Raw genomic sequence first — 12,399 nt, 5'->3', positions numbered from 1 at the left:
GATTACTTTAGATAGCCAATTGAAGAAGGACTACCTAAGCTAAGCTGAGACCTGCTCCATGGTCTTAATTTAGCTTTGTGAGCCTTGGTAAGAGTTGAGTTAAAATTTCAGAACTCTCAGTTATTGGCCATGTAAATTATAAGGGCTCTAATGTTACATGGCTCAAGAAGACTACATGCGTATTTATGGTTTCTCATCTAGTCTAATAAGATAGTCATAGTCCTCCCAGAAATTATATGGAATAGCTGAGATATTTTAATGAATATTTCTCTTAGCAGTTTTTTATACGCAGGATAGAAAAGGTGGAGAAGATAAATAGAATAGGCTATTGACCAAAATATTAGACTTAAAGAAAGTTAGGGTTTTTTTAAATTTTTATTTATTTATTAGAATTTATTTATTTATATAAGAACCGGGGTACAGGCCAGATTCGCGGGAGGGTGAGAAGATTCACCAGAAACAGAGCAGCGAACAGAACAGGCAGACTGACGAATCACACTGCTGAGGGGAGCAGCTGGCGCGACAGGAGAGGTCTGCCGCGCCATGTGGGACCCTCGCTGACCAGCCAGGATTGAACAGCACTGCAGAGGCTGCGGGCAGCTTCCCAGCGCTGCGCTCAACTGCCTGTGCTACCAGGGGAGGTCTTAGGGTTTTTTTAATTAGTAAAATTGTTAGAGCAGATAGAACCAGTTCTTTTTGTCCCTTTTTTCTCCAGTCTTTGCAAAAAGCAAATTGTGAAAATGTAGCAAGAACCAAAAAGAATGTATAGGTTTATGCTCATAGCCCTAAAGCACATTACTTTATGTCCAAGTCCTTTCCTCTCCTCACCCCCTGCCCATGAATATTTAGATCTGTGGTTCTCAACACTAAGCTTCACTTTATGAAGTGAGTTAAAAGTCATAATCCTGTCATTCTCCACCTGAGAATGGAGTGAGGGAGAGGGATGAGATGTCACTGGGATTGGAGTTATTTTCCCCTGATTGTAATGTGCTGCTGGGACTGAGAACCACTGGTCTGGGATTAATCCTTTCCTCTATGGGCCCCTTTACAAATGAAGACAGGGTGTATGCAAGCCTCTTCTCCAGATCGCAGAGAGCTTTTAACCCGGAAAAGACTCAGAGATAAGAATATAACCCATTATGATGGGTAGTATAAAATTTGGATATGTAAGTAGGTTATATTTCTTCTCTGTTTGGTGACAGTTAATTTTAGTTTGTTGATAAGAGATTGGAAGTAATTCTTTCTCATTTATACATCAGACTGACATAATGAGAAATGAATTTGAAAGACTGGCTGCTCGACAACCAATTGAATTGCTCAGTATGAAACGGTAAGTCCTATTTCTGGATTCAGCTGGGCCCAAATCACTGCTTTGTGACACTTTTGTTTAGCTGTGTGTATCTGTATACAGGATCATAGTGGGGAAAGATTTTTACTGAAGTTTGATCAATTTCCTGATCCTAATTGTATATCCTTCTTTTATTCATAGGTATAGCTTGGAGTTTTAACAGTAGCTAGTAAAATACTAAAGTGGAAATTAGAAGTAGTTTGTTGTAGCTCACTGATAATGAGCTGAGATTTATGATGAGTGTGTTTGTGGCTATATTGGCAGTGCTGACGGACTCTGTAATGTGAAAAAAGGAATTAGAGTGGTCCAAATGCAAATAATTTTTTTTAAAGATTTATTTATGCATATAAGAACTGGGGTACAGGCCAGAGGTGTGGGAGGTGAGAGGATTCACCAGAGACAGCAGGGAACAGAACAGGCAGATTGACTGAAATACACTGCTGAGGGGAGCAGCAGGTGAGTCCAGAGAGGTCTAATGCACCATGTGGGTTGCTCCCTGGCAGGCCAGGGATCGAAGTTGGGCTGCAGAGGCTACAGATAGCTTCATAGGTTGTGTCTTAACCCCTTGCACTACCAGGGAGGCCCCCAAATGCAAAGAATTATTATTTCCCTTTTTTTCTCTAGAGGAGTGTGGCTGTGTGGGTAGATGCCTGGAAGCACTGATGGGTGATGGATGTAGGTGTGTGTTAACAAAATGATAGTGTCTTGTATTCAGTTTTTTCCCTTAATAAATTACAAGCATCTTAATGGGCTCACAAAACAGTCCTTTACATGAATCTGTTGTAATCATTTTTTTGTTCCTGTATATGTTGATGCTCATGTGAGTTTATTGTTCATAGAATAAATAGTTTTCTATTGCAAGATCTGCTTCTTCAGTCTTCTGTAGTTTATACAGTGTGCATAGACCTCTAAGGCATTCTGTTGGGAGGAGGGAGGTTTTGAGAATATGCCGTTTTAATTTATTGTTATTTAATTACAGGTATGAACTTCCAGCCCCTTCCTCGGGACAGAAAAATGATATTACTGCTTGGCAGGAATGTGTAAACAATTCTATGGCCCAGTTAGAACATCAAGCAGTTCGAATTGAGAATCTGGAACTGATGTCACAGCATGGATGCAATGCCTGGAAAGTATATAATGAGTAAGAAGCCATTTTTCTTTTTTTTAAACCCATTCCTTTACACCTTTGGTATTTTTTTTAAATGTGAGATTTAGGACCCAGAAAGTGGAATAAAAATAGTATTACTACACTTTGACTTGAGATCATGTGCTAGAACTACAGCCTGTATGAAAAGCTGCTACTTTGAAACTGAACTCAAAATTTAAAGAGTATTAAGGGGACCTAAAACTATCACATTAATTATATAATACTTAAAAAAAAAAAAAAAGTAAATACAGGGACTGAAATCTACCCTTGAATCATTTCTCTAATGGTAATTATCACTTGTAACTTTATGTGATTAGTCTTAGAGCCAAATTGTACTAGACTGAATCTCTCAAGTGTTCCACAAAAGTTTTTGTTTTTGCTCTTTCTCTCCACTTAGCAATAGACAGAAGGGGAGAATACAGTAAATGTAGATACAGAAACAGGGGTAAAAAGAAATTTGAATGGGTATACTCATATCAGATATCTTCCATCTTCTCTATGAAAAGGAGTGATAGTTTATGGGCCTACCTGGTGGCACAAGGGGTTAAGCGTCAGTACTATATAGCAATCCGCAGCTACTACAGCATGAATTTGACCCCCAGCAAAGGAGCTGACTGACATGGTGAAGCAGAACTCTACTGTATTGCCCACTGCTCCCTTCAGCAGTGTATTTTGGTGGATCTGCCTGTTCTGCTCCCCACTCTGTTTCTGGTGAATCCTCTCATCTCCCTGCACCTCTGACCTACACCCCAGCTTTGTATGCATAAATAAATACATCTTTTTTTTTTTTTCAAAGATTTATTCATTTATTTATATAAGAACCGGGGTACAGGCCAGATTCGTGGGAGGGTCAGAGGATTCACCAGAGACAGAGTGAGGAACAGAACAGGCAGACTGACGAAATACACTGCTGAGGGGCGCAGTGGGCGAGTCAGGAGAGGTCTACTGTGCCATGTGGGATTCTCGCCTGCCAGCCGGGATCAAACCGGTGCTTCAGAGGCTGCGTACAGCTTCACAGAGCTGTGTTCAACCACCTGCGCCACCAGGGGAGGCCCGCATCTTTTTTTTAAATGATAGTTTATGAAGTGACATAAGTATATAAAATCAGAATGTCAGTAAACTGCTTGGACTTGAGAATTTAGAAGACCTGAAATAGAATTCAGCTCTGATACTTACTCATGTTCCTTAACCAAGTGACTTAAGCTTTCTAGACTTTGTTTTCTCATGTTAATGGGGATGATACCTACCTCAGGGAATTCTTGTGAATTAGCCAATATTTATAGAGTGTCATTGTTTGCCACAGAAAACTCAGTAAATATTAAATATTTTTAGCAGAAAATCTTGACCCTTGTATAGACCAGATCATTTTAGTTGGTACTATTAAATTTTAATGTACATTAATCTGATTTTCCTCATTTCCTTCCTTAGAAATCTAGTTCATATGATTGAACATGCACAGAAAGAGCTCCAGAAGTTAAGGTAAGTTTTTTTTCCCTCCTATTTTAGAATAAAGTTTAAACAAATCATTAATAACTGAGGTAAGAAGAAAAAGAAACAAATGGACTATAGTGACAAATAGTGAAAAATCGATGGTCCATTCTGCCCAGCATCTGACTGATGTTTACCCTGCCTGAGTGCAGCGGTAGACCTGGGGACTGAAAACCTCTCTACCAGGTCTTTTGTTTTTTCTCCAGCATTAAGAATTTTTTAGGGCCTCCCCGGTGGCACAGCGGTTGAGCACTGGGCTGTGAATCTGCCTGCAGCCTCTGCAGCTCCGGTTCGATCCTCGGCTGCCAGTGAGTGTTCCACATGGTGTGCAGACCTCACCTGCCGTGCCCGCTGCTCCCCTCAGCAGTGTACTTCGGTCCTTCTGCCTGTTCTGGCTCTGGTGAATTCTCTCACCCTCCCATGCTTCTGACTGTACCCAGTGCTTGTATAAATAAATAAATAAATCTTTTAAAAAAAAAGAGAATTTTTTGTTATTTAATTTGGTTTTCTTCCTGCCACTGTCCTTAACACTTTTGATCCTTTCTGCATCCACTAATTTTTATCAGTATTTTGCTGTGTCAGGTCATCTGCTATGTAAGTGTCCAGTATTTGTCATTCTCATTTGCTTTAGTGCACATTATTCCCTTGAACTCCTTTCATATTGCTGTAAATAGCAACATTTCATCTTTCTCTGGCTGAATAGAATCCCATGGCATGGGTATGCCACACCTTTTTAATCCAGTCAGCCGTCAGTGGACATTAAGATTTTTTCCATGTCGGGCCTCCCCTGGTGGCGCAGCGGTTGAGCGCTGGGTTGTGAAGCTGCCCGCAGCCTCTGCAGTGCCAGTTCGATCCCCGGCTACCGGCGAGGGTTCCACATGGCGTGCACACCTCTGCTGCGCCCACTGCTCCCTCAGCAGTGTATTTCGTCCGTCTGCCTGTTCTGTTTCCCACTCTGGCTCTGGTGAATTCTCTCACCCTCCCGCGCTTCTGACTGTACCTGTACCCAGTGCTTGTATAAATAAATAAAATCTTAAAAAAAAAAAAAAAAAAAAAGATTTTTTTTCCATGTCATGGCTATTGTAAATAATACCGTAGTAAACAATGTAAAACATAGAATATTTTGAGTTGATGATTTTATTTATAATTTGCAAGGCTATAGATTGAAAAGACCCTTTCAGGAGGAGAAGTTGCAGAATGACATTTATAATATGATTTATGTTGAAAATTTAAAAAAATACATTTTCTACATGTACATATACATGTATTCTAGAAGGATACCCACCAAAAACTGAACAGTGGTTATCACAGGGGGAGAAACTTTCAATTATTTATGTGTCTGTGTTTAATTTTTCACAATGAGCATGTTTTAATTTGTAATTGAAAAAATATTAGGGGGAAGTTCCTGGAATTAGTGTCTGTATATATCTGTTCTTCTCAAGGAATTAAAGATACTGTATTGTTTATACATTTTTCTGTGATTTTATGTTAATGTAGTTGGGTTATATTAATAATTTTTAATTTCCCCAGGAAACACATTCAAGATTTAAACTGGCAGCGAAAGAACATGCAACTCACAGCTGGATCTAAATTAAGAGAGATGGAGTCAAAGTGAGTCTCTACAATTCCATCATTTTTCAAATTGCTAAATACACTTTAAAGTCAAAATTCAGGAATATGATTCAAAGCTACTTAAACAGAGTGCACAGAGGTCCTGTGTTCTGCGTCCTGCGCTTGACCTCCCTGCCTCTGTCTGAAGTGTCATCTTAGAATGCCATGAGAGGGCCTTCCCGGTGGCGCAGCGGTTGAGCGCTGGGTTGTGAAGCCGCCCGCGGCCTCTGCGGCGCCAGTTTGATCCCTGGCTGCTCCCTGGCCACCGGAGGAGGGTCCCGCATGGCCACAGACCTCTCCTGCCGCCCGCTGCTCCCCTCAGCAGTGTACTTCGGTCCTTCTGCCTGCTCTGCTCCCCGCTCTGGCTCTGGTGAATTCTCTCACCCTCCCGCGCTTCTGACTGTACCCAGTGCATGTATAAACAAAACAAACAAATAAATAAATAAAAACATGCCTCTATTAAAAAAAAAATTAAAAAAAAAAAAGAATGCCATGAGAATTATAACAAAAAAAAAAAAACACCGATAAAGGATACTGGTCTTATTTTTTTGCTCTGAATAGAATTATATATTCTTATAAAAGGAGAAAAATTTTTGACTTGCAAGATTTCCATATTTTCTCAAAATTTGTCTTAATTCTACCTGTTTATATATTTTGTTTTAAAAATGTTCTTCATTTACAAAACTAAGTTGGTACATGTTCCTAAATATCAGCATGAATTTTGCATCATTTTTTCCCTTTTTTTGGCTTTCCCTCTTCCTCCATGTATCCCATATTATTGATCGGTTAGGCATCTTTTTATATTTTTCTTGGGCTAATAGGATCTTCTAAATATGCATGTGTGTTTCTTCTCATTTGTCCTAGAGATTTTCTGGGGAAAGGGAGTAGCTTCTTGAATCTGGAATTTTTTTTTTTTTTTTTTAATAGAGGCATGCTTTATTTATTTGTTTGCTGGTTTGTTTGTTTGTTTTTTGTTTATACATGCACTGGGTACAGTCAGAAGCGCGGGAGGGTGAGAGAATTCACCAGAGCCAGAAGGGGAGCAGAGCAGGCAGAAGGACCGAAGTACACTGCTGAGGGGAGCAGCGGGCGGCAGGAGAGGTCTGGGCGCCATGTGGGACCCTCCTTTGGTGGCCGGGGAGCGGCTGGGGATCGAACTGGCGCTGCAGAGGCCGCGGGCAGCTTCACAACCCAGCGCTCAACTGCTGCACCACCGGAGAGGCCCGAATCTGGAATTTTTTTCATCAGTATTAGAAATTTCTTCATTTTTCATTAACTGTTTCCTTTATCCTTTTTGTTAATTCAGTTAAATACTATCTTCATTTCTCTTCAGTTCTTTATAGTTTGATCTTTTTACTAGGTTTTTTATTTTGCAAGAATTGTAAATTCACCTGCAATTATAAGAAATAATCAGAGGGCCTCCCCGGTGGCGCAGTGGTTGAGCGCTGGGTTGCGAAGCTGCCCGCGGCCTCTGCGGCGCCGGTTCGATCCCCGGCTGCTCCCCGGCCACCAAGGAGGGTCCCGCATGGCGCGCAGTCCTCTCCTGCCGCCCGCTGCTCCCCCCAGCAGTGTACTTCGGTCCTTCTGCCTGCTCTGCTCCCCCTCTGGCTCTGGTGAATTCTCTCACCCTCCCGCGCTTCTGACTGTACCACAGTGCATGTATAAACAAACAAACAAACAAACTAAATAAATAAAGCATGCCTCTATTAAAAAAAAAAAAAGAAAAGAAAAGAAAGAATCAGAGAGATCCAGTGTGTGCTTTATTCACTTTCCCCAAAATGTGCCTCATTTTTTTTTTTTTTTTAAATGTAAAGTTTAGTGGAGGTTAGTGTGAAAACATCCTAGGTGAAAACACAAATAAAATGTTCTGTGAGAATTTTACCCTGAGTAATCGTTCTTTTCTTTCCTTTGTAGTTGGGTATCCCTGGTCAGTAAGAATTATGAGATTGAAAGGACGATTGTGCAATTAGAAAATGAAGTCTTTCAAATGAAGCAGCAACACGGAGAGGCAAACAAAGAAAATATCCGTCAGGACTTCTGAGAGACAGGTTCTTTTGGTAGAGGAAGGCGAGCTAGATCTCTACTGGTCAGGAGCTTGAGCTAGGACAGACATCATCTGTGGACATCATCAGTACTGAATGTTTAGACACTGTAGAATATGAACTGTTTGTTATGAATTCTGTGTGTATGTTTACCAAATAAAAACATTTCAACCTGATGGTGTTTTTTTTTTTTTTTTTTTTTTTACTATTAAAAAAACTTCAGTCTTTCAAATAAGTATGACTTTAAATATTTTAGAATCAAAGTTCAGCCACGGAACCTTACTTTATATCCAAGAGCTCATTATTGAAAGTTTTCAACATGTATAATAACTTGGATATTTTTGATTTATATATTTTTTCAAATAAAGAGAAGTAGTTCGAAACAAAATCTTTTTTTTTTTTTTTTTTTTTTTTTAAAAGATTTATTTATTTATTATACAAGCACTGGGTACAGTCAGAAGCGCGGAGGGTGAGAGAATTCACCAGAGCCAGAGTGGGGAGCAGAGTAGGCAAGAAGGACTGAAGTACACTGCTGAGGGAGCAGCGGCGGCAGGAGAGGTCTGCGCGCCATGTGGGACCCTCCTCCGGTGGCCAGGAGCAGCCGGGGATCGAACCGGCGCTGCAGAGGCTGCGGGCAGCTTCGGCATCCCAGCGCTCAACCGCTGTGCACCGGGGAGGCCTCGAAACAAATTCTTGATCACCAAACAAGACATCAGAAATAAAGTGGCTCAGGACTAGCCCAATGTGGTGGCAGCAGACCTTCCTGTCTTGCCCGCTGCCCCCTTAGCAATGTATTTCAGTGATCTGCCTGTTCTGCTCCCCACCCTCTGGTGAATCCTCGCCCTGGCACCTCTGGCTTATACCCCAATTCTTGTATGCATAAATAAATTTTTAAAAATATGGTGGCTCAAATATAGGTTCATATCATCATAGTAACAGTTACATAAAGCCTGTGCTGAGCACTGTTTTAAGCACTTCAGGTACTGTTATAGGGCAGGGAGAGGGTCAGCCCAAATCCCGCAAACCTGCCTATTCTACATGGGTTCTGCATCCCGCCGCATCAACACAAAACATAGGAGACTTTAATGGGAAGGACTTAATAAAACTAGGAAACAATACAGGAAGGCAAAGAGTCTAGTTTCTAAATGAAGCACGCCAAAGTACCCGTCCCCTCGTGGGTAAAAGTCCATCCAAATGGGATTGGCCAGAACAAGGCCCCAAAGCCTGCTATAAGTCTAAAGCATCTTCCAGTGGGGACCCACAGAAAAGGGTCACAAACAACCAGACAAGACCGGAAGAAAGAGCAAAAATCAACATCAAAGATAAAAGCTGCCATGGTCACCTCCCCACGGGTCTCACCCACATCTGTGTCACCCAGTCCACGACCAAAAGACAAGCGCAGTTTCTTCACGTGTCTCTAGGCTCCATGCGACTCCTCCAGGTCTCCTTGCTCCATCTTGCTTCCTTCCTCAGTCTCTTCCTGCAGCTTCTTCTCTTCCTGCTCAGCTCCACCCTCCCTTGGGTGGGGAATGAACTTCCCCCTTCCTGGGGACCACCCTGTTACAGTACTGCTATTCCCAGGCTTATAACTGATGCTGTTATAGGACAGGGAGAGGGGCAGCCCAAACCCGCAAACTGCCTATTCTACATGGGTTCTGCCATCCGCCGCATCAACACAAAACATAGGAGACTTTAAGGGGAAGGAACTTTAATAAAACTAGGAAACAATACAGGTAAGGCAAAGAGTCTAGTTTCTAAATGAAGCACCCAAAGTGACACGTCCCCTCGTGGGTAAAAGTCCATATGGGATTGGCCCAGAGCAAGGCCCCAAAGCCTGCCACAAGTCTAAAGCATCTTCCAGTGGGGACCCACAGAAAAGGGTCAGAAACAACCAGACAAGCCCGGAAGGAAAAGAGCAAAATCAACATCAAGATAAAAGCTGCCATTGTCTTTTTTTCCCTGGCTGGCAGCGCGGAGGCCGCACGATGCCTGGAGTTACTGTAAAAGACGTGAACCAGCAGGAGTTCGTCAGAGCTCTGGCAGCCTTCCTCAAAAAGTCCGGGAAGCTGAAAGTCCCTGAATGGGTGGACACTGTCAAGCTGGCCAAGCATAAAGAGCTCGCACCCTACGATGAGAACTGGTTCTACACGAGAGCTGGCAGAGGGCCTCCCTGGTGGCGCAGGGGTTGAGACAACCTTTGAAGCTATCCGCAGCCACTGCAGCATGAGTTCGATCCCCGGGCAGGGAGCTACTCACATGGCGCCGCAGACCTCTCCTGTCTCCCTACTGCTCCCCTCAACAGTGTATTTCAGTTAATCTGCCTGTTCTGTTCCCCATTCTGTCTCTGGTGAATCCTCTCACCTCCCACACTTCTGGCCTGTACCCCAGTTCTTGTGTGCATAAATAAATAAATCTTTAAAAAAAAAAAAAAAAGCTGCCATTGTCACCTCCCACGGGTCTCACCCACATCTGTGTCACCCAGTCCACGACCAAAAGACAAGCGCAGTTTCTTCACGTGTCTCTCGGCTCCATGCGCCTCCTCCAGGTCTCCTGGCTCCATCCTGCTTCCTTCCTCAGTCTCTTCTGCAGCTTCTCCTCTTCCTGCTCAGCTCCACCCTCCCTTGGGTGGGGCAGGGAACCTCCCCCTTTCCTGGGGACCACCCTGTTACAATGCTAATTAAGTAACCTCAAAGTTTTATAGCTAGAAAATGTAATTCAGGTTTTGAACCAAATATTCTGGTGCCAGGATTGTGTTTTTATATGAATTAGAGAATTACTGTCTCTTTTTAAGTAAAAATGGGAAATGGAATGTGAGATTCTGAAACTTGCAAATTTTAAGCCTCAATTGGAAGCTTACTGGTTTTTAGCTACTGACTGCTACATTACAGAGGAAATAGATTAAAGAACTATTAAATACTCATGGCACATTGTAAAAAAAATTCATAGTGCTAAAGATTAAAAAGATTTAGAATCTGCATCCAAAATGCATTACAGTAGTCTAAATCCTGGAGAAAATCTCAGTACATTAGAACTTGAGAATAATGCTTACTACATATTTATGATGGGGGCTGGAGAGGAGAATTATATTTTCTCCACAGATGATTTGTTTTTTAATTTATTTATACAAGAACCGGGGTACAGGCCAGGTTTGTGGGAGGGTGAGAGGATTCACCAGAGACAGAGCAGGGAACAGAACAGACAGACTGACAAAACACACTGCTGAGGGGAGCAGCAGGAGAGACAGGAGAGGTCTGCCGCCCCGTGTGGGACCCTCAAGGGTCTGGTAGATAGAACTATTGTGACAGTTTCCATCATCCTCTGTTCCTTCTCCCCAACCAGATTTAGACTCAGCTTCGTATCTTTGTTGAAATAACCTTTTCTTCCCAGATTTTCACCAACGCTGCCAAGACTGGTTGGATGGAAAGCATGTGGTCTTTTGCAAGGTGAGAGAGGATATAAATATTTTGGATGCCATGAAGCACTGGGAGCCCAGGAATGGTAAAACCAGTTCTGACCAAAGCTGAAATTGTTTCCCAGCAAATGATCCTGTCAGATCACTCAGTGAGGCATAGCCACCCCCACCCCACTGACAGGAAGTTTCTAATCCATGCTCCAGTTTCCCTTTCTTAAATGCAGGCAGACAGTTGAGGATTGTGGATAGGTAGCTGAGGGATGCCTTTATCATGAAAATCAAGGAACAAAACAAATGGGAAAAAAGCTGTGGAGAAAACACCATCTGGTACAAAAAGAAAACCATTATTGTTTTTTAAGAACTATATCCTTGGAGAAGTTAGATGTCACCATAAAATAAAAAACAGGATGCTATTTTATTAAGCATCTCGAGAACAAAAACAGCTCTTAGAAGTTAAGAAGCATGGTAACAGAAATTAAAATTCAATAAAAGAGTTAGGAATTAAAGTTGATAAACTCAGAAAATGGAGCTAAAGGCAAAAATGGAAAAATAGAGAAAAAAATATGACTAATTTAGAAGGTAAATGTTCAAATGATTTGAGGTCTGAAACCACAGACAGAAAGAGGAAAAGAAATAAAATTCAGAATTTTCTAGAACTGAAGGATATGAATGTCCAGATGCAAAGTTCCCAAAAATGGCTGAAAATAGATATATTCCAAAGCATATTATTTGGGAAACTTTGGAACACCAAGGACAGAAGAAGATTCTGCAAGATCTAGGAGATCAGTTACACACAAAGAATCAAGAATTAAAATATCTTTAGGCTTCTCAACATCAACATTGGAAGCTACAATAAAGACAACAGAGAAGTGCATAAGAATTCTTACCAAAAATTCCCAACCTAGGATTGTATACAAAGTCAAATTACCAGTTAAGTAGAAGGATAGAATAATGACATTTTCAGGCATGTGAAACTTCAAACACATTATTTTCTAAGTAATTTTTTTTAAAGATTTATTTATGTATGCATACAAGAACTGGGGTACAAGCCAGAGGTGTGGGGTGGGGTGTGAGAGGATTCACCAGAGACAGAGTGGGGAACAGAACAGGCAGACTGACTGAAACACACTGCTGAGGGAAGCAGTGGGCGAGACAGGAGAGGTCTATTGCGCCATGTGGGTTGCTCCCTAGCCAGCCAGGGATTGAACTCTTGCTGCAGAGGCTGCGGACAGCTTCATAGGTTGTATCACCAGGGAGGCCCTCCCCTGAACTTCTTTCTGCCAACCGTGCAGCACTGACCCTGCCTCCCAGTCTCACCAGAAACACAACGCTAATCCCTGACCTCCCAGGA

At 42.0% G+C, this 12,399-nt stretch overlaps 1 protein-coding gene across 1 annotated transcript; it reads left to right on the top strand.

Moving 5' to 3' along the window:
• The first annotated feature begins 707 nt into the window (after positions 1-707).
• LOC119235358 (pre-mRNA-splicing factor SPF27-like) lies at positions 708-7,807 on the top strand. Its single transcript, XM_037498654.2, has 5 exons — positions 708-1,330; positions 2,328-2,489; positions 3,924-3,974; positions 5,514-5,594; positions 7,509-7,807. The coding sequence occupies exons 1-5, from the start codon at positions 1,269-1,271 to the stop codon at positions 7,633-7,635; spliced, it is 483 nt and encodes a 160-aa protein (XP_037354551.1). The 5' UTR covers positions 708-1,268; the 3' UTR covers positions 7,636-7,807.
• Positions 7,808-12,399: the final 4,592 nt, after the last annotated feature.

This window comes from Talpa occidentalis, unplaced genomic scaffold (genome assembly GCF_014898055.3).
Source record: "Talpa occidentalis isolate TD23 unplaced genomic scaffold, MPIMG_talOcc4v2.1 talOcc4.9, whole genome shotgun sequence".
NCBI classification, from domain to species: Eukaryota; Metazoa; Chordata; class Mammalia; order Eulipotyphla; family Talpidae; genus Talpa; species Talpa occidentalis.
This window is presented reverse-complemented; position numbering and strand designations above follow the sequence as displayed.

What these genes read in the sequence shown, in the direction of transcription:
- LOC119235358 (XM_037498654.2), top strand. Translation starts at nt 1,269, where the DNA reads ATGAGAAATGAATTTGAAAGACTGGCTGCTCGACAACCAATTGAATTG. An exon ending in AAAGAGCTCCAGAAGTTAAG is followed by an intron (nt 3,975 to 5,513) that starts GTAAGTTTTTTT and finishes TAATTTCCCCAG; the next exon opens with GAAACACATTCAAGATTTAA. An exon ending in TTAAGAGAGATGGAGTCAAA is followed by an intron (nt 5,595 to 7,508) that starts GTGAGTCTCTAC and finishes TTTCCTTTGTAG; the next exon opens with TTGGGTATCCCTGGTCAGTA.